The sequence below is a fragment of the Papaver somniferum genome, chromosome 2, assembly GCF_003573695.1.
Source record: "Papaver somniferum cultivar HN1 chromosome 2, ASM357369v1, whole genome shotgun sequence".
Lineage (NCBI taxonomy): Eukaryota > Viridiplantae > Streptophyta > Magnoliopsida > Ranunculales > Papaveraceae > Papaver > Papaver somniferum.
In genome coordinates, this window is record NC_039359.1 from 4,319,190 (window position 1) to 4,344,464 (window position 25,275).

The window sequence follows — 25,275 nt, forward strand, 5'->3', positions numbered from 1 at the left end:
TTTTGTTGTTTGTTTTTAAGAAGAACAACAGATAAAGAGGTTAGTGATTAGTTTTGGTTTTTGCACTTTGAATTAATTTTTATTTCAGGTAGTAAGAATAATTAAACGGTAAATCCGACTTTTAACACGTATTAGGTCTCCCCCTAGCAACTTTTAGGATACTAGAATTCGACCATGCCCTAAAACCCAAATGGGTGCAGCCCAATAAGAGGATTCTTTCATAATTGCATGTTGCATTTTGAACAACCCTTGTGATCGCAAAAGATTCTCTTCGGGGTATTGGCCGTCACCATTACTGTGTTAGCTACTGCTAGAAAAAATTAGTGTCCACATAAATATCTTCCCTTTCTGGCTGCAATAACTGAGAACTGAGTTCTTATTACAAAACAGAAAAGCTAAAAAGAAGATCAAATGGTTGTTCTCACCCACCAATTTATACACCCTTTCCGTCTTCCTCTTTCTCCACCACCATCATCAAGAATCTCAAAAACTAAACATAACTCCATTATCATCACTTCCTCATCTTCACCCATGGACACACCTCAAACCAACCATCTAAAATTCATGGATTTTCCTCATCTTTCAATCTCAAACAAAAATCTCATGGTAGACTTAGTTTCAAACATGGAGAATACCCTTTCACCTGATCTTCTCCCTTCTTCTCTCCCCCCTGAAGTTCAATACTTCGAAAACAGCTCAGCTACTTCTCAAGGTACTCTTCATATCAGGTCTGGCACTAACAGTTCACTGGTATGTTCACAAATTCCACCATCCTTTCTTAAATTAAACCGGTAATTACAACCCTTTGATTAGATTTTGATTTTTGTTTTTGTGAATAATTGAAGGTGGATTGTATACTTGGAAGTTGGATTCATTGTGGACTTCCAAATGGAGGAGCATTAGATATTTCAACACTCACCGCTTATCTCAACAGCAAAACAGATGCACCACGTTTCCTCATTGAATTCCTTCAAAATTCTCCAAATTCACTCATTTTGATTCTCGATTTACCACCTCGGAAGGATTTAGTGATCAATCCTGAGTACTTACAAACATTCTACCAAGAAACCCATTTGGATGAATTAAGAAAAAAACTGCTGGAACTATCAGAAATCCGACCTTACATTTCTTCTTCACTTTACATTCGAGCTCTCTCATCTCCTACAGTTATATCCGTTAGTATTGACTGTGAATCAGGTGGAGCTGCACGCTTGGAAGAGATTATACAGGATCATGTTGGACCAATTGCTAAGGATATGTTGGAGGTTTGGTTGAATCAGTGTGTTGGTATAGAGAGAGGAGTAGATGAATCGGAAAAGGTTGAATTGAAGAAAAGGGATGTTTTGATTAAGAAAAAGACAGTTGAGATGGATCTTGCTTCTAGTTTACCAAGATTGTTTGGTCAGGATGTAGCTGATCTTGTCATCAAAGCAATTGAGAAGGCTTTTGATATCTTGTAATAATAACCGTGTAATGCTACTTCATTAGTCCTAAGTATAGAAAATTTAGGCTTTGTGATGAGTACCAAGCCACCATCCATGTCAACATATAAGTAGAGTGCACATCGCATGCAGCCATTATGGTCGTTGTTAAAGCTTTGAAAGAACCGATCCAAACTGCATATAAACCCCTAACCGGGATTCCAATTGCAACATAAATTCAATCCATATCTATAAAAAATTCTCCCTCAAGTTCACCTACTTTTTTTTCTTATTCCATACGTTCAAATTCCTAATAGTATATTCTCATTAGCATTACTAGAATATGTGTGGAAATTTCACAGTTATTTGGTTCATTGTTGTCTTGTTTGGTGCACACAACTGTTTCTGCTAGCCGTGATATTACTCGGTTCTAAGTTCTTATCACATCAGCATCAACAACACCGTCAATATCATAAACGGTTCGTTTCTTGTGTACGTTGGAGCAGAAAGAAACATATATGAGCTCCCAGTGTTTTATCTTTCGTTTCCATTGGTTAGGAAACTACTAGAGACACACGGGGAAGACTTCACAAGTATATCAAAAGGATGTTCTGTAGATATTAACTGCAAGGTCGAACAGTTTGAAAGTATAGTTCCACAGGAAAGCTAACGAAGGCAGACATCTGTAGAGAATTAAGATATGATGAGCGACTAGCGATTGCCTTGCTTTCTGGAGTGACACAAATCTAAACAGTATCATGCAATTATGACTACCATGTTTTGTGTGGTTTCCTCCTTTCCAGTTCTTCTTCCATTCCAGGAGGTTTTATTGTTTGTACTTTCTCTATCACCATCTAGTATACGGTTATCAATTAAGAGATGTTGCTATTCCTTAGAATTACTTTACCATACTGGAGTTGATATGAATGAACTGTTGTATCATCTGCCTCACGCACGATACACTGGTTTTCCTGGTTGAGCTAGAGTTTCATTTTTCTAGTGTTTGCTTTAAAATACACTGCAAATTCATATCATACTCATGCATGCTATGTAAATTGCCACGGAAGAGTGGTTTTATGACTGTCTTTTGGTTGGAAATAGCACACATAAAATGGAGTAATTCTGTCAAAAAGTTACATCCATACTTCATAGGCAACATAACACTGTAATACGAAGACGTGATAAGGCATAAATTAACAAAGTTGGAATGCTGACAACAAGATTGTCTTTCATTACAACACAGAGTGAGAGACAGATGCACCTTTTCCTGAGATAAGTTCTTATAATGAAGGTTCTTTTTTCACTCCCAAAGTGAATACATGAACAAAAATACATGGAAATAACTTACAAGTATTTACTCTTAACAAGTACTCTGTATCATACATAAGAACCTCACCGTCAATCAATCGCTAGAGGCAGATTGGAAAATAAATATTGCTGTTAGAACTCCCACCAAAGCGGTAACCCCCAATGCTACTGTCGGCAATGGTGTTAGAAGTCCAAAATTCTGCACAATCGGTTTAAATGGTTCTTATATGTCAAACAGCATTCCTCCAAAATAAAAACCAATCACAAAATATATCCCTCTTAAGAATAAACTCAAGGATTTGAATATACATATAACAGAGTATTAGACTCTGCATATCAATAACTTATAAAAACAACTTACAAAGTTCCTTAGTACCTCTAAAAGTCCCTTGCCTGTTGATATCTCAACTGTGAGAGCAACTGCAAATCCAATCATGGCAAACCGTCCCAGCCATACAGCCAAACCATTGTCATCTTTTGCACTTTGTTCACTTCTGATAGAAAGTGATTTTGATCTTAATTCAGACTTCCTTTGACATGAAACCTTCCATACCACTGGAATAAAAAAATTATACAATCCGCCTGTTAATTAACGAGTCAAACTAGTATCTGAAACGTGAATATGAGCAAGAACAGTTGGCAAACAGAAACAGTGAACTTGACTAATTTACGGAACAACAAATTTATTAATTATCTCCTATGTTATCTGGAAGTATCACTTCGCATGTGAAAAGAAACACACCCATTACATTCCTATGTTCATACTTCATAGTCCCCGGGTGGAATCTTCTTATTCACTATGATATAGCTAGAAACACGTCATACTCTTATCATGCCCAGATAGACTGGAGGTGATGTTGACTCTTTAATTGTGTAAGAATTGGTTAATGGTTTCTGATGCGTTGTAGTTTGAAGGGTCAATGACTCAGTGCATAAAACAATCAAGTATAGCATCCACAATGCTCTTAACAAACATAGACATTATCATTTATGTGATTACACCGTTCAAATTTTCAAAAATCAAGCACAGACGAAGTTTAGTAATTAAAATTTCAGTCTAAACTCAATCCACTGACCTAAGCAAGCAAATTGATATAAAAAGGGGAAAATTATATCCATTACCAACATTGCTTTTAACTACATAACTTCATTATTAATCAGCTTAGAAACAATTTAGTAAGTAACAATCCATTTTACCAGATTGACAACTTTGGTGGTAGGAAAAAATAAATTGGGTAAAGGCTGAGTGAGCTTGAAAAAACACTGTAATGGTGGGAGCAGAAAAATGGAGAAATTAGAAGAATATTATCAAGAATACTTACAAAGAGGAGAGCATCCTTGGGTGAAAGAACCCGCACCGCTTGCTAAACTGGAGAATGGAATTCGTGTAACAGCAGCTCGTGTTTGGGTTGTCGATTTCAAAGCATTAACATCTGCAAAACAAGAAATAAGGACTAGCTATTCTCAAATTACAAAACCGGAGAGAGCTGAGGGATAGAGAATTACAGTAGAGAGAGGGTGAGACGACCTGAGCTTGTGCCATGGTGCAGAAAGAGATTTCAGCAAATGCGAACACACCTCTGAATTCCTATCTAATACCAAACGACTAATTGGTTAGTGCAAACGTGTCGTCATCTCCTTCTCAGAAAAAGCGTTACAGCATTTGCACCATCCTGTTTCATCAAGTCTTACACTCCCTTGACACCCGATACCGATACATCTATGAAGCTACAAAGCGACACCCGATACCGATAACGTACCAGGTATGGAGATCGCCATAATCTTAATTACACATGATAACGTGATTATGCAAATGTAATGTGGCGTAATTTAGGTGGCAAGCAAGGTTTGAATAACGAAAAACAAGTGCACAAGTGTTGAAACATAATTGTAGGGATCATATTAATCTTTATTCGATGGCAGTGCTATAAAAACTTGATCCCAACTCTCTTTACTTGAAAGCTAGTACTTTTATCTACTTCAAAACACTACTACTACTACTCCACAACACCACTTTATCTTGAACATTTTTGAAAACAACTCCAAAATTGAGCAATTAATCAACAACCAAATGACAACACTGCAAAAATCCGAACCTATTCAAACCATCTATAACTTGAGATAAACAAATTCTTCAATAGCTGGGATGTCGCCGATTTTCTTTAGGGTTTCCTTGCTAGGTTGATCATCAACACCAATAGCCATTACGGCATGTTTTCGGGGTGCAACCCTACCAACACTCATGAAACTGACGTTGACGTTTGAATCCCCAAGGATGCTCCCAACAGTTCCAATCATACCTGGTTGATCAACTTGCCTGCAAAGTATAAGACTTCCTTCCATACTCACATCGACTTCGAATGATCCCACCTTGGTGAAATGTGGTATCCCATCTTTCACCATTCCTTCAACTTTAATTTCTCCACTATCTGACATGGCACTCGCAAATTTCGACTCCACGTTGGCGATCTGAACCTGGATGTACTCAAGTGGGTTTTCAGGTGAACCATCAAGCAGGATTCGCTCTTCTGTAATTCTCAAGCCTCTCTGTTTGGCGGTGAAATCAGCATTCACTAAATTCACAAATACACTGGAGATAGGCTCAATCACTCCCTTGATGATCATGGCACGAAGTAGTCTAGTGTCTAGATCATCAGGAGCTCTGGCAGAGGCATAAGTCACCTTCACTGATTTAACACCACTTCCACCTGCAACCAACTGCACAGCGAGTCGGCCAAGCTTCTCTGCCAGCACAACATATGGTGCAAGCTCTGAAAGAACCTGTTATTCATGGCACAATTGTGAGACAAACAGTTTTCTTCTGAAAAAATGGTAAATAAGTAAATATACATAAATATGATAATAGAACTACTGGATCCAAGTTGAAGACCCCAGCGTAGAGAATGAATATCATATCAAGTGATCCAAAGAGGTGTTCTATCACACTTATCATAATTCTTCACAACATGAGTTCAACCAACCAATGATTATGTTTCAAGATTATACAGAATGGTATCTGATAAGGTTGTTAAACAACTTGGCAAGTCCCCTTGATTTGGATCTTAGGTACTTGCAAAGCAGAAATTAACTATACCAGGAGTGGAAGCAGAATTGAAACTATAGGAAAGTTACTGCTGACGATTTTATCAAGGTCAATATACACTTCAAGCGAATAACTGCAATAAAATCAAGGGTCCGGAGAAAGGCCCCATCAGCAGTTAGCAAAGTTACCTCAGCAGGAACCATGGGAGCATTGACTGCAGTGGCGGCAAGTTCTCCTTTCAAAGCTCCAACTACAGCTTCAGCAATTTCAATGGCCACACCTTCCTGCAGAATAGGTTTAAGCAGTTTAAACAAAGCACTAAAAACAGATGAGTGTAAAAATGAGCATTGACAATGTCACTTCTTTTTGTTTACGTACTTGGGCTTCCATGGTGCTGGCTCCAAGATGTGGAGTTGCGGTTACATTTTCATGTTGTATCAGTGGGCTGTCTTTTGAAGGTGGCTCGACGGTGAAGACATCAAGTGCTGCCTGACTCAGCAAAAATAAAATAAAATAAAGATATTAGTTATTGTTCCTTTACAGTGTAATGTGGGAATTACGCGCCAGGAGAATGGTTGAGAATAACCTGTGCAACAATTCCAGCATTGAGTGCCCTGACAAGAGCTTCTTCATCAATAACACCACCACGGGCAACATTTATGATTCGAACTCCTTTCTTCATTTTTGCAAAAGTTTCGTCATTCAGGACCTTAGATGTGGCAGGGGTGAGAGGCATATGCAGGGAGATGAAATCTGCAGTTGCTAGGGCTTCATCAAAAGAAACCAAGTCTACACCTACTGCACGAGCACGGTCAGCAGGGGCATATGGATCGTGAGCAATCACATGCATACCAAGACCCTTGGCACGACGCGCAACTTCTGAACCAACCTTCCCAAATCCCATCACAGCAAGTGTTTTGCCAACAAGTGACACCCCAACATATTTGTTCCTTAGCCACTTTCCTGGTTCCCACAATCACATGAAATAAGTACACATATCTATGATATTTAATATTTCACAAACTTGATGGTGTTCCAGAAGACAACAGATTTTAATAAGGTGAATCTATACACCATATTAGCTGAATGGTTATTATTAAGCAATGCGCTACAAATTGAGTAGATAATGCAAATGTCTGGAAAAAATTAGTCATGTCACATGAGTAACGCAACTGGTCTAGATCAATGCTTTGAGCGAAGTGGAATATGCCAATTGCCTAGCATATCGCCTAGGCCAACATGGACTGCATGATGCCATAACTAATTGCATTCAATTCCAACTACACAAGGAGATTAAACCACAGGGGAAAATTAGGGTTTCAAGCACCCTAAGCCGAGCCCACATTTTTAATTTAGATAAAGACAGTACATAACTTTAAATCCACGGAAAATCAAACACAGACAGCTCTGGAAACCAGCCTTTACTATTCGATTCAATGTTCACTAATTCATCTTTTTTATTTAAAAGATCAAATCAAATGACTTTTTTAGAAAAACACATAGGGCCAAGCTTCTTAAAAGAAGGGTTTTAAAAGACAAGATTCGTAGAATAAAAGGTAGGTACACAATCTGTTTGAAAAAATGCCTACAAAATTTCAAAAGTATACCTGCTTTAACAGAAGCATCAGCTTGGGCAACATTCCTAGCCATGGATGTAAGAAGAGCAATCCCATGTTCAGCAGCCGCAACAGTATTAGCAGTAGGTGCGTTAACAACTAAACAACCATGTTCAGTAGCAGCAGATAAATCAACATTATCAATACCTACACCAGCTCTTCCAACAACCTTTAATCTACCACCAGATGACTCAAAAACTTCACGACTGACTTTAGTACCACTACGAACAATTAGGGCATCACAAAGAGATATCTTAGTACAAAGTTCTTCTTGAGTCAAGTTATATGAACAATCAACATTAGCAAAATCTTTCAATAGTTCAAGGCCTGCTGCACCCAACTTTTCTGCAACAAGAACTGTAGGTTTTGCATCCATAGCCATTACAACAAACATTTTTTCTAACTTTCTTGTTCTTTGTTGTGGAAGAAAAGATGTAAAAGCTGATGGGGTAGATACCTTCCATGAGAGTGATGGGTTTTTCTTTAGATTTGGTGTTGATAATAGACTTGATATTGAAGTAGCCGCCATGGTGGAGTTTCTTTCTCTCTGAAACTTTTTTAGAGAGAGAGACAGAGTGGGGAAGATGATAGAAGGCAATGAGATCTAGAATCCCTTTTGAGTATATTTGGTTTTTATAATGAGTCGGGATTGGAGGAGTCAGAATCTGTTTTACGATTCAGTAGTAAAATGGTACGGTGATTAAATGAACCTGGGCCATACATGAGTCAGATCCATTCAGCAGAATTCATTTTAGGTTTTCCCAGAATTAAAATCACACCAAAACGAGTATTAACGTAAGTACGAAACCGGATTTGGTGGAGAGGTTACATTTGGCAGGTGAGATATTCTGTCCCATATTTTCACGTGTATGTTCATGTTTTCATCGAAAATGCAACTAAATTAAGCAATGTAATTGTAGTGGCGCGAGGATCAGGGGAAGCCGAAAATTTCTAGGCCGAGGGTGCAAAAGTTTGTTTGGGGCGGGTGCAAAAAGAAAAAATGTTTTAGAGAGTGCAAACGAAGTTTTGCATACCCAAATTAGACTTCCGAGTCAATTGGGCAGGGGTGCACACTCCTGCACTGGACTGTCTTCGTCCAGGAAAGGATTATCAAAGTATTTTCTTGCTCGTGTGTAGAATCGCATCAAGCATATTATAGCTCCATATGTGATTTTAGAGCGTGGAGGTAGTGTTATGTTTATTGGTTACTTAAAAATTCATGAAAACTACTGTGATTTAGTCAGGTTGGATTTCTCTAGGTTTTTTCTCAAAAATGTTGTCTAACGTGAAGATGCTCCAAAGATTATTTGGATGAGAAATTCTTTTTTCTTCAAAAGAACTTATGTTTTGTTGGAAAAGTGGGTTAAACCATATGAACAAACTCGCAGAGAATGGTGTTTCCCTAATGGAATGCATATTCTTAATACTCAGCAAAGTATACGTTAGAAAGGTCTTTTGAGGAAGAAGTGAAAGAAGGTAATTTGGGCTTTGGAAATAATATATCTTCCGCTCCTGGTGGATTAGTTTTTCAAGAGCATATGAGAAATTATCAAACCAGAGTTATTGGTTGTCACAAAAGAATTTGAATTGTATAGTAATTCAAATCGGAGGTTGAACTGCACCAACATTATTTTAATACAAAAGCGTCATGTAGTTTTTGTCATGAACAACTTTAGACACATTAGCCTTATTGGCGGTGTCAAATTTACTTGTTGAAAAATTGAAAATGGTTTTGCCTTCTGTTATTTTTGAGTTTCAGGGTGCGTTTGTAGATGAAAGGAAGATTACCACGGAATACTCAGAGTGTCTGAATTAATAGATTCGAGAGAAAAATCAAATGTTTCTGGCTTGGTGGTGAAGGTTGACTTGAACAAAATACTTTGACAATATCAATTGGAATTATTTGGATTATGTAATGGATAGATTTGGTTTCAGAAATGTTTGGAGGAACTGGATCAGATGCATGTTGCTTAATTTAAAAGTTGTAATTACGCATGGGACACAATTTCTCCTCTTTTGTTCATCATGGTGGTGGAAGTTTTTTCTTACTAATCAAAAAGGTTGTTCTACTATTAATCATATACAATTTCCAGATTAATGATAGTCGTGATCAGATTGCTTATTAAAAAAATTATTCCCGCGTTTGAACTTGTTATCAGGATCAAAGTTATATTCAAGAAGAGTGCAGCTGTAGCAATGAGATTCTATAAAAATGTAGTGGCTTGTGCTGATCTCTTTGGCTGCATGGAGGTGGATTTTCCTATAAACTACTTAGGGATCCCATTAGGTAGCAAATTAACGGTTGTGGGAGTTTGGCATACTATCCTTCAAAAAGTTCAGCATAAACTTAACACTTGGTGGAGAAAATATCTTTCAAATGGGAGGTTGATGTTAATAAAGCATCTTCTTACTAGCTTATCTACTTACTATTTTTCTCTTTTTCAACTTATTGATGTGATTTTAATAGTTGTAGAAAAGTGATAATAAAAGTTCGTTCAACTAAGACTTATGAACAAGATATTGAAAGCGTGAAGCATTTTTTTATTTTTAGGAAGCGATGCGTACGTCGAAGCGTGAAACGTCGCTTCATGGTTGATGTTTGAAGCGGATGTTTGCTTATAAATAAATTAGTCGTAACCAGTAATTATAAATTTATTAGGAAGATAATATCCATGTACATTTTATATAAGTCTAATTATTATCAAAAACAACATGTGTGCACACCAGTTCAACCTTCTCCAGACGAGTGGGAGGTGGGGTGTTTGATTCCCCCTTAAAACATTCATATTTTTATTTAGCTTTAAAAATTAGGCGGGAAAGGAGTTGACTAAGTTAAAAAGCGCGCTTCACATGACCACTTCGGAGCGAAATGCTTAAATTTGAAATGAAACGTACGCTCTGAAGCGTGAAGCGTAAGCTTCATGAAAGATGCGCTTCACGTGACCGCTTCGAAGCGAAATGCTGAAATTTGAAGCGAAGCGTATGCTTTTAAAAACCATGCTTATGAAGGTTCAATTTTAGACCTAATTTTAAATTGAATTGGTAATTAAATAGAAGATGATAACAATATTCCGAGAGACTGGGACTCAGGATTCCACCATATATCGTATTCATGTAATTCATATATCAATTTTGAACAATTTTAGCTCGTATAATAAAGATATTGATTCTCATTCTTTGCCAAAAGTAGATTTTCAAAGTAATGATGTGAACCGAAAACATGGAACATCAAAAGTATTAAACTGAGCATGAGCCATCAATTGAAATCACAACCATTCAATAAGAAACATAAATTGATTAACAATCAATGCAAAAAGTCATAAAAGAATTAATTATATTTACCATAAACATGAAATACGGCTTCCTCTATCATCCCAATGTCGTTGTTTATCTCATCATGTCGAAAACACTCTCAAAATATTTATCATGGCTCAAAAAGTATTTACAAATGTAAAAAGAGCAACGTTGTGTCGCCATTACAGATCGACTGTTACAAAGGATGTGTTGCAAATTCAAAATAAACGTTCCAAAATGACTGTTACAAGTACAGTTGAACGACAGTTCTCTCCGAAAGTCCTTGGACGTTAAATGTTCTTCGTGTTCATTACTGCATCAGTAGCAGCAGAATGTTTTCTGCAATTTCTTTATTTCTTTGATTCTACGTATTTGTTGGCTCCACAATCTCTCTCCATTCGACTTGTGTGACTCCCGAGATCTATTTATATACACCACGGGTCTTCAAAATCTCTCGAAAATATCATTGTTTATCCCATGTTTATTTTATAGAAAGTCTCGAGACTTTCCTTTTAATTATTTCTCTACTTTTCGTGTCTTTTGATTTGTTCATTCAATAAAATACAATCCAGCTAAGATACTCTCCTTTATTCTTCACGTATATTCCTTATTTTAAACCCAGAAAACTCGAGAATATATCAATTCTTTGTTTCACTCCAACTCCGATGATCCATCCCAAGTTAATTATCAAACTCATATATCATCGCTATTTAGCTATCACAAGTCCAACCTAATAAAAATCTGCGGTTGAATCTCATTAAAACTCTTTCAAATATTGAACCCTAATTCTGCCAGTTGAAAACACCTTTTCCCGTCATTTTCTGTTTTTGAAGTTAGAAAAGGAAGTTGAGTCCCCCTATCCATTACTGGGGTCCCTTTAGCAATGCCCTCCATCCATCTTTAGCTCAAATCAATTCCATGTTTTACTCCAACTCCGATGATCCAACCCAAGTTAATCAAATCAAACTCTTATACCATCCTTGTTTAACTCCTACAAGTCCAACCCAACAAAAATTTGTGATTGAATCTCGTTAAAATGCTTTCAAATATTGAACCCTAATTCTGCCAGTTGAAAACACCTTTTCCCGCAATTTTCTGTTTTTGAAGTTATAAAAGAAAGTTGAGTCCCCTTATCCATTCCTGGGGTCCCTTTAGCACATGGCCTCTGTGCATTTATCAAATTTTCGGGTGCCTTTAACACTTTTCAAGCTAATTTTTCCACATATGTCTATTTCCCCAAAACACCTACAAATACATAAAAAACACGATGAGCACAGAATTGAATATCGATAATATAGATAATTAAGAAATAAGCAAACACAAAAATGTATATATCACTTGATGTTTCTTTGGAGAAAAAAATGGAGAGAATAATGTGAAATTTCATATGGGGTTTTTCCAATAATTCTATGAAGAAAAGTTGGGTCCGATGAAGCAAGGAATGTTTGCATAAAGAAATATGTTGGGCTCGGAAAATTGAGACTGGTTATTAAAGTTCTTTATGCGAAGTGAATTTGGAGATATAGTAAGGAGCAAAAAGTGTTACAGAGATCCGTCTTCCAACAAAAATTTAATGGTAATGAAATAGCTTTTCCCCCTAACTCTACTAGTAAGTCTGTTGGCAAGAGTTTATGGACTGGTATCCTAAAATCTGAAGATTTGGTAGTGCATAACTCTATTTTACAAGTTATTAGTGGAAGCAGGTGTTTATTTTGAAAAGATATGTAGCATAATACGAAAACTTTGGAGGTTACTTTTCGAAATCTTTTCAAAATTGCAAGAACGAAGGATGCAACTATTTGTGAGCTGGTGATGTATACCAGAAATGAAATAGGTTGGGACTTTAATTTTGCAAGGCCTATTAAGAATACATAAATGAAAAGTGTTAATAAAAGTGGTGCAATGGCTTCAGTCTAATAAGTTTGGCATTAAGTGCATTTGCCAGACATGTAACTCCTTTTCTTTTGCAAGTGTTACTTATAGCTTGAAGAGGGGTGTTCTATTTCTTTTCCCCATAAAAGTTTATGAAACCACAAAGAGCCGATTAATGTTATTTTATTTTCTTGGACTCTATGTTACCAAGCGGCTCTAATTTTACACTCTCTTAGGAATACTATATTGGTTAACGGATAATGTGCAAGAGGGTTATTGAATCCAACCATCATTCGTTTCTTCACAGTTAAACAACAAGACATATGTGGAACTTCTTTTTGAATTGTTTTGGCTATAACTTTCATGATTTTGTCAAAAGTAACCTATGGGGTTGGAGAAAGAAAAGAGAGAATTTCATGAAGAGAAAAAATTGTTGCTTATTCCTTTGTTATATATGGTTGGACTCTTTGGATATAGAGAAACATAAGACTTTTTCAATGAAAGTATAGAAACATCGACATACCATATTGATTATGTTAAGACTCTGATCTGTAATTGGTCTTCAAATTTCAATTTTTTTGATGGTATTCCTCTAAATTTGATGATTAGGAACTAGAAAGCAGCTATTTTGTAATGTTTTGCTGCTAAATCTTCGAGTTTTTTTTTTTTGGATTTTTAGCTCGTTTTGTTGTGTGTTTTCTTTTTATTTTTGCTCATGGTTCACATTATCTGTGTATCATCACATTCTCCAATAAATTTGTCCTGGTTCACATTATCTGTGTATCATCATATTCTCTAATATGGTGTGCCTGACTTCAAGGGTCTTTCGATTCTTTTAAACAATAATTCGAACTTTTCCAAATAATTGGCGAGTACAACAGTCCAAACAATTATATCTTCAGGATTCAATGAAGCCCTAACACCGTAATCGAATTCAAGGGATGTACTTCCTTGACCTGATCAACGACACACTGCTTTAAGGTTTCTGATGATGCTATTAGAAGATAGAAAAAAAAAACAATAAGTTTTGATGTGCATTCCAGAGAAACAAATATCATTATTTATAAAGGATTTGCATCTCTTTGAGATGTTTGTCATAAACAACAGACACTTCTAGAAATATCAATGGTAGCTTTAACAGAGACGCGCCTCATTACTTAACAAGTGAAAATAAAAGAACTTACCAAGTGAAAATAAAAGAAAATAGTACAAGATTACATTTAAATATGCTTAAAAAAAGAAGAAGAAAATTACATTTAAATTAGGTTTAAGTCTCATAGAAAAAGAGACTACTCAAACTAATGAAATCGTAAAGATTTATACAAAGTCTCATGGCGTGGGATGCAATATGATTGTGGAGTTGTTGGGTGCAAAGTTTGTGTGCGGTAGGTGACTCTCGTATCTGGACCCTTTCATTTTACTACTAACAGTGAGTGAAATTGGGTATTCTGTCAAACAGTCACGATTATAAACATTTTCGCTAGCTAATATGTCTGTTTCGCAGGTGTTTGCCCCAAAACTATCTTCCATGTTAAACGAAAGGACAGGTTAATATGACACACTGAGTCATTGACGTAGGTACGCACGTGGAGGGGTGTACGTTATGAGTCAGCCAAAACTATAATTTAGAGGAGGACGGAAGAAGACCCCGGGACCCCAAGTGTTTTCAAAGGCCAAACACCAGCACCGAACAGTGATATGAGCAAGTGGCGACTTTGCATTAATAGCTTCCTAAAAGTAATACATTCAGTAACCGCAAATCTCGGCTAACATAAACGTTTTTGTCCATTATTCGTTGAGATTCTTGAGAAATGAAAACCCAGATCAAGGTTGAATTTCTGGTTCGTCCCATTAAACCTAGATGACAATTAATTTAGTATCCAAAAAAGCATTAAGATTTAGCAAGTGGATTGAACGAGTTAGTATCGGGCACATGTATTAGGGACCATTAAGCTAAATCTAGAAGTGTGCATATATTAGGAAATAATATAGGAGTCTATATTTAGGAGATATACATTTTAAGGAGTTTGAGTTATATTAGGAAAGTGTCTATGTTTAGAGTTTGATCTTAGGTAGGAAAGTGCTTTGAGTGATCGTCAAGTTTGTGAACAATATAAATAGGCTGTTAAGCCATAAGAATTATATACCAAGAATTATTATCAATGTAGACGTTCAATGCTTCCGCGTTTATGCTCTCCTCTCTCTTGCTCAATCCTTAACATGGTATCAGAGCGAGGTGAGAGGAAGAGAGAGGAGAAGGAGAAAGAGTTAGGGAAGTTTTTCATACGTTTAGGGTTTAGGTTTTGAGTCTAAAAAAATAAAAAAAGTTTGAAGCCGTGTTTTGAAGTTTTAAAAACAAAGGAAGAAGCTGCGTTTGGTTAGAGAATTGTTTTTGTTAAAAGAGAAGATGCACAAAGTTCTGACGAGTTAAAGAAGAAGAGAGAAGTGTTTAAAGGCTTGTCGGTCTTTGTCTTCATCAGGGTTCGAGAAGCTGTGATAAACAAGTTGGAGTTGTTTAGGGTATGTCGCTGCTCCATGACTTGTTACCTGTCAAGTCATGTTCATGTGTTTTGTTCGTGTGCTGTTGACGAAAAGAAGAACTTGGAGCAAGATGGAGAATTTTATAAAGAAGGAAAAGATGTTGCTGCCCTAGATTGATTTCCAGTGATGATGTTTACTGTTCTGATGGTGAATATAACTGTTTTGGTTGATGGCTTGCTGCTGCTATTAACGTAAGAACAGAGATGACTAGCTTTATGCCAAGAAAACATGGCGGACGAGATATTGCAGCTGAGAAGGACAAATTGCAGAGTTGGGATTTCGCTGTCGGTTACAACATGGAAAAGCAACAAATCTGGATGATGGATGAAATATCAGATGAAAGAGAGATGGATGCTGATATTGCTTCCCTAGGTTTCGAGGGTACTACAGGGTATAGTGAGAAGAACACGCATCCAGATGATTACAAGTTTCAGGTTCGAAGCTGTATGGTTTTGGTCGCTGTTAGACGATGATGATATTATCTGTCAAATCAGCACAGTAATGAAGAATGAGATATTGGCAGTATCAATGAGAGGAACTTGAGCATGGCAGTGAGAACTGATGACGCTGATAAGGAGACATAAATGTTGAGAAGATGAGTATAGATAGCAACTGCCGTTGATAGCCGTTGCTACTCGTGATGGTAAACTGATGATGTTGTTCTACTGATTAATGGTGATGAGGAGTTGCAGCCGGTTGAGTCGAGTCTGCTGTGTTGATTGTTGAAGCTGGAAGTGAACAGATGAATGGATCATTGGATTACTGAAAATTAGTTACAGAAACGTAACAGAAGAAAGTGTCACAGTTAACAAAAGTTTTATAACAGTGAAAAAGTGTGAGTGTTTTCTGTTAGAGGCGTTGCAGAAAGTTGTTAAAGAGTTTGAAGAAGTTAAGGTGAGTGGTTGGTTCAAAGGGTTAAGTCAAGAAGTCGAAATCAATGAGGATGGAGGATCAAAGCTTGTATTGCAGTCAAGAAGGATTGGTACAGTTTGATGGTGGATCAAAGGTATTTCAGTAAAAAGGATTGGTACGGTTTGATTAAATTGACTAGAATTTAGAAACTTAGAATGACAAGGTAAGTTGAGTGGTTATGTTTGAACTTAAGGGAGGATGGTATCATATTAAGCTCAAACATGGTGATTGAAGAGTTTGTGAGAGAAACTTGGAAAACTTACAAAGTGTGGCAGACTTTGTGTTAGTTATTGCTTGTGGCAGAAGCATAACAAGAGAAAGATTGTGAGAGAATCTTAAAAAAAAAAAGTGTGAAGGTTTCGCAACAAAAGCGTGACTGGAACAAGAGAAGAAGAAACAACATTAATGTTGTGAAGAGAAAAAAAAAAAACAATCACCAAGAGGTGATGAGAAAAAGAACAACAATAATAGGTTGAAATCCTATGAGTTGTCGAGAGAGTACAAAAAGTATTCTATCGAAGAAACCAAGAAAACAAGAGTACAAGAAGTATTCTTCAGAAGATGGGACCGTAATGTCCTTAAACTACGAAGAGGACCGTAATGTCCAAAAACTATGATTGGGACCGTAATGTCCTAAAACTTCCGAAGGGGACCGTAATGTCCTTAAACTACGAAGAGGACCGTAATGTCCTAAAACTATGATTGGGACCGTAATGTCCTAAAACTTCCGAAGAGGACCGAAACGTCCTTAAACTACGAAGATGGGACCGTAATGTCCTTAAACTACGAAGAGGACCGAAATGTCCTTAAACTACGAATAGGGGACCGAAACGTCCTTAAACTACGAAGAGGACTGAAAGATGTCCCTAAACTACGAAGAGGACCGTAATGTCCTTAAACTTCCGAAGGGGACCGAAATGTCCTTAAACTACGAAGGGGACCGAAACGTCCTTAAACTACGATCTGAAGATTTTTTTTTTCACCAAAGTGTTGAAAAAAAAAAAAGAAGAAGAAAACTGAAGTTAAATTTCTTTTGTCCAAGATGGGCATTCGTGATCTACATGCTCCATCTTGAGGGAGGGTATTAGGAAATAATATAGGAGTCTATATTTAGGAGATATACACTTTAAGGAGTTTGAGTTATATTAGGAAAGTGTCTATGTTTAGAGTTTGATCTTAGGCAGGAAAGTGCCTTGAGTGGTCGTCAAGTTTGTGAACAATATAAATAGACTGTTAAGCCATAAGAATTATATACCAAGAATTATTATCAATGTAGACGTTCAATGCTTCCGCGTTTATGCTCTCCTCTCTCTTGCTCGATCCTTAACAGCATACCTCTTGACACTCTCTAGGATCAATCATCACCAAAATGTAGCAAAACATACATCGTGAACAAAAACAATATGCTTTTACTTATTCGAGACACAAAGTTTAAAAAAAAATCTCATAAAACAAATTTGGATAGAAAATCTGAGAATTCAACAAGGAGGTGGTGATACAAAATTCTTGAGATAGGCATCAGCCAACATGTTTCCAAGTTTCACTTGGGCCTCGGTCGTGAGATGGAGATTATCTTCTTTCAATTCCAACCCTTTAGCATCCACACAAACGACATTTGGCATGTCAATTCCCAATTGCGATTCTCTCACTTTCTCTAGCCATGCCTTATCCCCTGATATTATTGCAACCTACGACCATCAAAACAGTTACCCAGTGAGTCAACTCATTGTATTAGAGGACTAAGAGGAGTACCATTTACTCAATGACTCGATCAGCAAAAACATAAGAACAGAAAACAAACTAACCTGAATAATTGGAAGAGTGGGAAAACAAAGATCGGAACGGACGCTGTGGATGAATCTCTCCATATTGGCCTTATATGTATCAGCATCGTGTTGAGTTGATGTATCACTCTCACCTTGATACCAAAGAATGGCTTTGATCTCTCCACCACATCTGGTCGATGCTTTAGCTCTCTTCACCATGTTTTCATATAGATGAGCACCTTTCTCCCACTCTTTAATGGCGGTTCCACCAACAGCACAAGGAACCAAACCCACCACATCAATACTAGGATCCTGGGATCGGACCGCTTTGGTAAATGGCATGCCCGGTCCGATTCCACAAGCTTTCTTGTTGTCGATATCGGCATGGAGAGGTTCATGAGCTTCGACCCATCTCAGGTGGGCATCTAATCTCAAGATTTTAGGATCGGGTTGACATTCTGGTGGGAGAATTCCGTCAAATTTTTTGTGGGAATTCACTCCTCCTCGTCCCGCCATGTTGCTTTGACCCGATAAGATGAAGATCTGTTTGCCGATCTTCGCGATTCTATTCTCTTCACTTTCCTGAGAATTGAACTGTTCCTCCATTCTCTATGTTTGCCGACAGATGAATTAGTAGTTCAATAGGAGTTATTACTTTTTATATTTGGGAGCTTTGGAAGGAAATTTATATCATTTTCATTAAAGAAGACGTAAATTTACAGCTAAATTATTATTTCCTCTCGGATAGCGATTAGTGACAAGCCAAAATTGAGGCCACGAGACAAAATTGAGGCCACAACCCAGTGTTACGATCAGTCAAATCTATGCCTAATCCTTGACAATTAGCGAATTAGGCAACCAGTGCTGTTGTTTTGTCAGACAACTTCCGCTTCCCTCCCTGTTTTTCCCACTGAATCACTCTTTCTAGTGTTACGCCTCTTGGCAGAACCAAAGTAAAAAAAATAAAAATTAGTAAGGACTCGGCTTGGCTTGCTCAAAGGCTTGCCTGTCGCCATTCCTTCCTCTAAAGATTGACCAGAAAAGCAGAAACTGGTGTAGACAATATATTTCTCGAGGAGCATTACATAATTGACATTCGAAAAAAAATAGTGATGGAAGATGTTAAACAACACCATCTAAACTGAATACAAATCCATATAAAAGTTGAACACATCTGTAGAATAGGTCATTCTCTAGATCAACAAGATGATGTTCAAAGAAGCCCAATCAGTTTCCCATCAATGCAAAAGAAAACTATACCCCCAGTGACTTAGTAGTAGTGCCTTTGTTTCCCACACAGGGAGTAAAGAAACACCAACTCTATTATTATGCAGTTCTTAGGTCCTGTAGAACTGATTTTACGATCATGTTATAACAAAATTTTAAAACCATGGGAAATTTTTATCAGCAACTAACCAGTGGAGATCCACTGCTATGGACATCAGAAGCATCAGAGATTCTTCTCTTCGGTGACAATGTTGAATCTGCAGCAACATTAACCTCAATATTCAAGATGCTCTTTCTCTTTTGGCTTTCCAACTTGGGTACTTGGTCTGCTTCAACTTCTTCCTTTTCTTCTTCGACCACAGATTGATTCTGGTACTTCTGTGTTATCATAGCTTGGGCTTCTTCGAGCAGTGATGCATTGTCATCTGTAGCATACAGTATTTTGTGTATCGCACCAACAACCTACACAAAACAAAGGATAAAAGAAACAGATGAATTAACAAAGCCAACCATCATTATTTGTTTGTACATAAACATAACAAATTCCAAAAACAAATGAAGATGAACATACAGCTGTGCTTTCTATCTCAGGAGTTTGGCACAAGATTTCGATATCCCTCAACTTTGCGAAGTAGAAATCTCTCTCTTTCTCAAGGGTATCAACTGACAGCTTTAGCTCAGTAATCTGCATTTTTTTAGTAAAACTGTTAAGCTACCTAGTTAAAACTCTTAGGAAAAAACAGCAAGCAGTAGCATTTTACTTGCAGTTACCTGTTTTTCATAAGCAGGTTCTACACTGGGAGCAGGTCCTCCGCTCGAAGCCGGTCTTGTGGGCTTAGCTGATGGATTTAGCGGGTGTGAAGAAGATGACTCAGTTCGGCGGTTGTTCTGCGGATGGTGGGTTCTCGAACCACCAGTTGAAGAAGACTTTACTGGAGCTTGATTGGATGAAGTTCGCTTGGGATCCTTTCCTCCCTTACATGCCTCTCTTCTTTCCAAAGGATTGTAACTGGAGTTCAAATTCAAAGAAAAAAGTACATGAGAAACTGTGAAATGACTAACAATTTGTAGTTTAACCAATTAGGTTGTCATCATAACGAATCGTATGAGAATAACTGTTACAAATAGAGCAACCAAGGAAAAGTTTCTCAATGATGCATTCACATATACAAATATGAAAAAGCTTACGAACTTCGGCGGCCTATCAGTGTGCATAACTACAGAGTAAGACAAAATTCGAGGACCAGAAATTTGTTTGGTCGAACCAGACTATCTCTGATGAAGGTAGATTTTAGGACCATCTACTTGTGGTTTTAGTCAGTAACTGCGCTTCACAAATTAGAGAACCCCCTAGATATTCAGGTCAACTAATTGTACAAAATGAAAAGATAAACTTCAAGGCATACAGATAAACAAATTAACTTATTCTAAGTAACACAGGACCAATAAAGAAACATGACCAGTTAGTTGGAAAAGAAACAAATAGAAATAAGTGTCCGAAAAAACAAATGAGAATTTTAGAAAAGGAAAAGGGGGAAATGGGATTACCTGTTCATCTGACCACCATTAATGGAGTCACAGTATTTCTTCATCCACTGCATAAACTCGAGATTATCAAGAGGCCTTCCTTTAACAAGCTTACTGACCTCAATATGCTACAAAACCACAAAAGTAAAACCTTAAGAAGAAACCCTAAACTCTTGTCAATCTTTATGAAAAAACCCTAAACAACTAACATCCTCTAGATATATATATATATTTTTTTAATCGGTAACATTCTCTAGAAAATTGAATTAAAATTGTAAACAAAACTCAGATCTATAAATAAGTTATGCCATTAAGATAGAGAAACTAGGGCAACGAAAAAATTAGGGTGAAAAGGATACAAACCTTGGTAAGCTTAAGTTTATTGAAGACATCTTGAAGAACTTTGTAGTTCTGAATCATATCATATTCACTTTTAGCATCGAAATTAACCCTATGCATTGGTACCATACCAGGATGAACAGCATCCATTAATTGACATTGAATCGCTCCTGATGCAGCCTTTGTGTGATTAAATAACACCGGAAATCAGAATCTAAATCCTAATTACTTCTAGAAATCAATTAAAGAAACGAAAAAAAACCAAAAAAACAAAAAAAAAATGAAAAGCTTAGGGTTTCACCTCTTCAACTTTGGCGATATTTAGATGGAGAGTAGAGTTAATCCACGATAGTATCTCTGTTCTACCGACGAAGTATGCAGGATCCATCATTCCAATGTTGGTCGCCATTTCTCGATTTCTCTTTTCTGCTGAGATTTTCTATGAAGAGAGAGGGGGATGAGGGGCGAAGATGAACGTTAGGTTTTCTATTATAAAGAGTGAGAGGAGCGGTATTATTATTTTCTTTTCAGATTCAAATTTTAAATGACAGTGTGGCGATATTTGTTAAGAGCACCTGCTTTGAGATTAAGGCGAATCTTCAACGCCTGCCAGTTGTCACCGCCATAGCGACTCATATTAGGTTGGGCATGGTGGCCTCCTTCAAAAGGCTTTTGTCATTTTTATTTTTATTTATTTTTTTTATCATCAGAGCATAAGTATATTTCAGTCCACAAGAAACGTTTAAATGATGGTTTTAAAGTGAAGCAAGTACATCATAATATGAAACAAATACAAAGAAAGATACAAAGCGTAAATAAATCGCGAAGAGAAAGAGTGATTTACCACGATAGCACCCAAATCTTGTACTTTGAGATTGGAGAAGAAATGGTACTCGAAATCATAATTCAACCATTTTGATAGATATTCTTCTTGGAAAAGAGATGCTCCTATGATAGAGGAGTGATTTTCCCAAAAATTCTTCGTGTGCGGCGACTAACCCAGAAACCTAAATCGATTTTTCTGATGAAGATAATGCCCGTGCTGAATCGCCGATGTACTTTTACCAAGAAAACCAAAAACGAATGAATCGTTAGAAAAAAACACTATAAAAATGCAGAGAAAATCGCCCAAATAGCGAAGATAAAAATCGCTTTAATAGCGAAAAATTATTGAAAACTACAAAAATAACTCCTAAATCGAAATCAACGATATCTAATTACTTAAAACAAAAAATCTTTGCTCAGACCTAGCCCCTAAAGGACTAGATCTTAGCAAAGGAATAAGAAAAAGTTGATGGGTTTTTCTTTTGCCATGTGAACAAAGTTTTTTTTCTTTTTCTTGTTGTTTTGATCAGAATGTTAACAAGGTTGTTTTTATTAGGGAAAATTAGGCGCAGGCCCAAAAAATAATATTCTTATTTTATTTATTTTTTTGAAAATAATAATAATAATAACAAATTCATGGAACAAGAGGTCTATTACAATTCGGTGGCAGGAAGCCTAGCAACAAGCTGGGCCCTAATCCCTTTTTGAATAACAATGCCTAATCTATGGAAAAGGGCACCACCTATCTTATGATTCACATCATAGCTAGTAAGGCAGTTCCTTAACCTTTTCAGAAAAACAATTGTGTCTTCACCTAATTCCTCTAAAGTAGAAAATGCGATCACGCCAAAGCCATATCCATGTGTGGAGCATTTTACAAGGTACTTGTTGCGTTTGCGAGTGATTGCCATGGAAATTGCGTGTCCAGGCGTGAAGTTGCGGGTGCTAGCACTGGTGAAGGGAGAGACACCTGTGACATCGAAGCAAACATCCTTCCCACCTTCCCAATTGAGCACAAGGATGTCAGCTGGATTTAGGTCCTTGGCCGAGTTAGATCGAAGTCCTAAGGAGGCTTCTTTTCTGGCGGGTACCCCATCTTTGTAGCATATATCTGCCAAGACATCACGTGCAAGGTCATGTCGATATTTGATCCCCACATCCTTGGCGCAGTGTAGGGCATGATCGTTAAAGGCATCCATGGGTTTATTGCAGTTGGAGCATAGGTTGTCGTCGTTGAAGAAGGGTATGCCAAGGCGATATTGGAGTACAATACGAAATTGCCGCGACCCAAAAGCTTGTATAAGCCCGCTAATCGAAATTTCTTTGAGAAAGTCCATGGCATGAGGAAGCATGTTACTGTGCCATAAGAATAAGTCCCGCTCAGTTAGTGAATAGTTTGTGGGTATGTTTTCCGAAACAACATCGAAGTATTTGCTGCCAATTTTCGCATGAACTGGGAGGCAGCGTCGTCGATGTTGCAGTTGGATGGAGATAACCCACAGGCATGTGTGTAATCCAGCAAAGCAATTTGGTAGTTGGTGCACGAGTCCAAAACATCAAGGCATGATAAAATGGAGTTTTGGAGATGCCGAATCTGGAGACATAATGAGAGATAGAAATAAGCACCAGCGTCAGTCATTGTAAGTATGCCAAGGCCACCAAGTTTGATGGGTAGAGTAGCAATGCGTTGTTGCACTTTGCCGAAACCTGAACCGTCACCAACAATTAACATACGTAAATGATGCATGAGGTGCATGTCAAAGTTGGAAGCTGCCGGATGTAAGGCCTTGGTGCATGTAGTGCGTAAGGTAAAGTATAATTTCGATACACCGCAGAAATTACGTAACAGCAGCAGCTCAGCTTGCGGATACTGCAGTTTCTGGATTTTGGTGATTAATTCCACTGTTTTATCAACTCTGCTTTGAACCATGTCTCGACAGAATTGTAAGTCAAGGCTTGCAAGGCCTCCTAAAAGTTTCACACCCAACGTCTCTATATTGATCGGTGCCCGGAAGACTTCTGCCTCATCTCTCCGAGGGTCATATGTTGGCTAGAACAATTATGTTTTGGATAAGTTCAGGTGTGTTGATGATGGTTTTTAGCTTAGGATTAAAATTGTAAAACCTTGCATCTGATGTGACGTCACTCTGTAAGGAAACAGATCCATGAGTGTTAACCTCTCCGCTGACATATTTATTGAGCCGTTCAATATATTTACATGAAATTAATCCAGACTGCCGCATGTAGCAACCATCCCATTTTCCGTAAATATAGGCGCCTTGCCTATATTCACTTAATATAAGTTTCTTTGAATGCTTTTTATGCTATGTTCCCCGGCTGGACCCTTAATGTTGATATGGCATGACAATTTGTGTTCACTCGCATCAGAGTAGCACGTTTCCAAATATCAAGGATAAGGTCTTTGCATGAGGTATTCAATCAGAAAGCATGATGCTCTCTGGCTATGAGCTTAAAGAACTCTGTGTCAACACATAAAATTCAATCACTTACTTTTGCGCCTTGCACAGTATATCGGACCTTGCTTGTCGAAAGTAAGCCTAGGAAAACTAGGTAATTGATTAGTAGGTGCAAAATCTTGCCCAAAATCAGAAAACAGGGAGCCGCAGCAGCAAAGGGAGGCGTGGCCATGCCTTAGGCCAACTGGCGCCACTTTCCATTGGCCACGCCCCATCCTAAACCATCCCTATTTCCCTCGACCAATCAGGTTTCCTCAAACTAGTCAAGCGCACATAAGTTATGGTTGGGTCCTTACTTACCGGCCTCACTTCCCATCGACCAATCAGGTTGCTCTAAAGCCGCCACACTCACACCATAAGTGTGGCCACACCCACACTTGGCTGGCCCCTCTCCTTCTTACCGACCAATCAGGTCACTTTAAAATGCGCCACGATCACTAGAGGTGTAGCCGCGCCTTATGTTTGGCCGACCCCTTTTCTTGACCAATCAAGTCGCTCTAAACTCGCCATTGTACATTAAAGTTCAAACGCACCTTGTCGCGCCGCCATACTAACTGGAAACCCAAACACGCTCTGCCACAACAACATTGGCATGCCAATATGCCACCCTGCCGGAGTAACATGCCAACATGCCACTCTGCCGCAGTAACATGCCAATGTGCCACAAATGATGCCACTACGTGCTAATCCACTTTTTGTTCGTGGCCAATGCCATAACGGACTCCAATTAGGATTTCATGATCAAAACAAGACTTTTGCTTCAGTAGCATTAGCCGAGACCCTAATTTTGGTCATATTCTACAACATGCCACGAGCCAATTTAACCTTGGCCACGCCGCCAAGCCCTAACTTTGGCCACGACGTCAAATCCTAGCCTTGGCCACGCCGCCAAGCCCTAACTTTGTCCACGGCGCCAAATCCTAGCCTTGGCCACGCTGTCAAGACCTAACTTTGGCCACGACGCTATGCCGAAGTCATGCCGCACGTGCTAAATTGGGTTGCGATGCGCCAAACCCTAATTTAGATAAAAGATGCCATGCCAACTGAGTCCAGCGACTCTCCTAAGGCCTCAATATTAACTTAGCAACAGGGCCAATGTTTCCAGAT

At 37.9% G+C, this 25,275-nt stretch overlaps 5 protein-coding genes across 6 annotated transcripts; 1 reads left to right on the top strand and 4 right to left on the bottom strand.

The window, feature by feature from the left end:
* The first annotated feature begins 251 nt into the window (after window positions 1-251).
* LOC113346713 (red chlorophyll catabolite reductase-like) lies at window positions 252-1,700 on the top strand. The gene is made up of 2 exons (XM_026590206.1): window positions 252-750; window positions 846-1,700. Exons 1-2 carry the CDS (start codon window positions 412-414, stop codon window positions 1,458-1,460), a joined length of 954 nt encoding a protein of 317 aa, XP_026445991.1. The 5' UTR covers window positions 252-411; the 3' UTR covers window positions 1,461-1,700.
* An 887-nt stretch (window positions 1,701-2,587) lies between these two features.
* Window positions 2,588-4,374, bottom strand: LOC113346714 (stress enhanced protein 1, chloroplastic-like). Of its 2 annotated transcripts, none has more exons than XM_026590208.1 (4): window positions 4,236-4,374; window positions 4,052-4,162; window positions 3,106-3,284; window positions 2,588-2,928 (listed from the first exon to the last, which is right to left on the bottom strand). In XM_026590208.1, exons 1-4 carry the CDS (start codon window positions 4,270-4,272, stop codon window positions 2,824-2,826), a joined length of 432 nt encoding a protein of 143 aa, XP_026445993.1. In that variant the 5' UTR covers window positions 4,273-4,374; the 3' UTR covers window positions 2,588-2,823. The 2 variants fall into 2 exon arrangements, with proteins under 2 accessions (XP_026445993.1, XP_026445992.1); XM_026590207.1 differs by having other exon boundaries at window positions 3,091-3,284.
* A 232-nt stretch (window positions 4,375-4,606) lies between these two features.
* Window positions 4,607-7,917, bottom strand: LOC113346715 (D-3-phosphoglycerate dehydrogenase 1, chloroplastic-like). Its single transcript, XM_026590209.1, has 5 exons — window positions 7,380-7,917; window positions 6,359-6,735; window positions 6,151-6,261; window positions 5,961-6,056; window positions 4,607-5,510 (listed from the first exon to the last, which is right to left on the bottom strand). Exons 1-5 carry the CDS (start codon window positions 7,915-7,917, stop codon window positions 4,839-4,841), a joined length of 1,794 nt encoding a protein of 597 aa, XP_026445994.1. The 3' UTR covers window positions 4,607-4,838.
* Window positions 7,918-17,379: 9,462 nt separating this feature from the next.
* On the bottom strand, window positions 17,380-18,451 carry LOC113346716 (probable carbohydrate esterase At4g34215). The gene is made up of 2 exons (XM_026590210.1): window positions 17,813-18,451; window positions 17,380-17,695 (listed from the first exon to the last, which is right to left on the bottom strand). The coding sequence occupies exons 1-2, from the start codon at window positions 18,377-18,379 to the stop codon at window positions 17,486-17,488; spliced, it is 777 nt and encodes a 258-aa protein (XP_026445995.1). The 5' UTR covers window positions 18,380-18,451; the 3' UTR covers window positions 17,380-17,485.
* A 422-nt stretch (window positions 18,452-18,873) lies between these two features.
* LOC113352925 (microtubule-associated protein RP/EB family member 1C-like) lies at window positions 18,874-21,356 on the bottom strand. Its single transcript, XM_026596674.1, has 6 exons — window positions 21,168-21,356; window positions 20,891-21,046; window positions 20,549-20,655; window positions 19,772-20,009; window positions 19,572-19,685; window positions 18,874-19,462 (listed from the first exon to the last, which is right to left on the bottom strand). The coding sequence occupies exons 1-6, from the start codon at window positions 21,273-21,275 to the stop codon at window positions 19,178-19,180; spliced, it is 1,008 nt and encodes a 335-aa protein (XP_026452459.1). The 5' UTR covers window positions 21,276-21,356; the 3' UTR covers window positions 18,874-19,177.
* Between the last annotated feature and the right edge of the window lie 3,919 nt (window positions 21,357-25,275).

Excerpts from the sequence above, each read along its gene's own strand:
- LOC113346713 (XM_026590206.1), top strand. The coding sequence starts at position 412 with ATGGTTGTTCTCACCCACCAATTTATACACCCTTTCCGTCTTCCTCTT. Across the intron at positions 751-845 it reads CTGGCACTAACAGTTCACTG|GTGGATTGTATACTTGGAAG; the intron begins GTATGTTCACAA and ends GAATAATTGAAG.
- LOC113346714 (XM_026590207.1), bottom strand. The coding sequence starts at position 4,272 with ATGGCACAAGCTCAGGTCGTCTCACCCTCTCTCTACT. Across the intron at positions 4,163-4,235 it reads CGTCTCACCCTCTCTCTACT|ATGTTAATGCTTTGAAATCG; the intron begins GTAATTCTCTAT and ends CTTGTTTTGCAG. Across the intron at positions 3,285-4,051 it reads CCAAGGATGCTCTCCTCTTT|TGGTATGGAAGGTTTCATGT; the intron begins GTAAGTATTCTT and ends TTTTTATTCCAG.
- LOC113346715 (XM_026590209.1), bottom strand. The coding sequence starts at position 7,917 with ATGGCGGCTACTTCAATATCAAGTCTATTATCAACACCAAATCTAAAG. Across the intron at positions 6,262-6,358 it reads ATGCTGGAATTGTTGCACAG|GCAGCACTTGATGTCTTCAC; the intron begins GTTATTCTCAAC and ends TTGCTGAGTCAG. Across the intron at positions 6,057-6,150 it reads CCAGCACCATGGAAGCCCAA|GAAGGTGTGGCCATTGAAAT; the intron begins GTACGTAAACAA and ends CCTATTCTGCAG.
- LOC113346716 (XM_026590210.1), bottom strand. The coding sequence starts at position 18,379 with ATGGAGGAACAGTTCAATTCTCAGGAAAGTGAAGAGAATAGAATCGCG. Across the intron at positions 17,696-17,812 it reads CCACTCTTCCAATTATTCAG|GTTGCAATAATATCAGGGGA; the intron begins GTTAGTTTGTTT and ends TGATGGTCGTAG.
- LOC113352925 (XM_026596674.1), bottom strand. The coding sequence starts at position 21,275 with ATGGCGACCAACATTGGAATGATGGATCCTGCATACTTCGTCGGTAGA. Across the intron at positions 20,010-20,548 it reads AATGGTGGTCAGATGAACAG|TTACAATCCTTTGGAAAGAA; the intron begins GTAATCCCATTT and ends TTTGAACTCCAG. Across the intron at positions 19,686-19,771 it reads AACCTGCTTATGAAAAACAG|ATTACTGAGCTAAAGCTGTC; the intron begins GTAACTGCAAGT and ends AAAAAAATGCAG.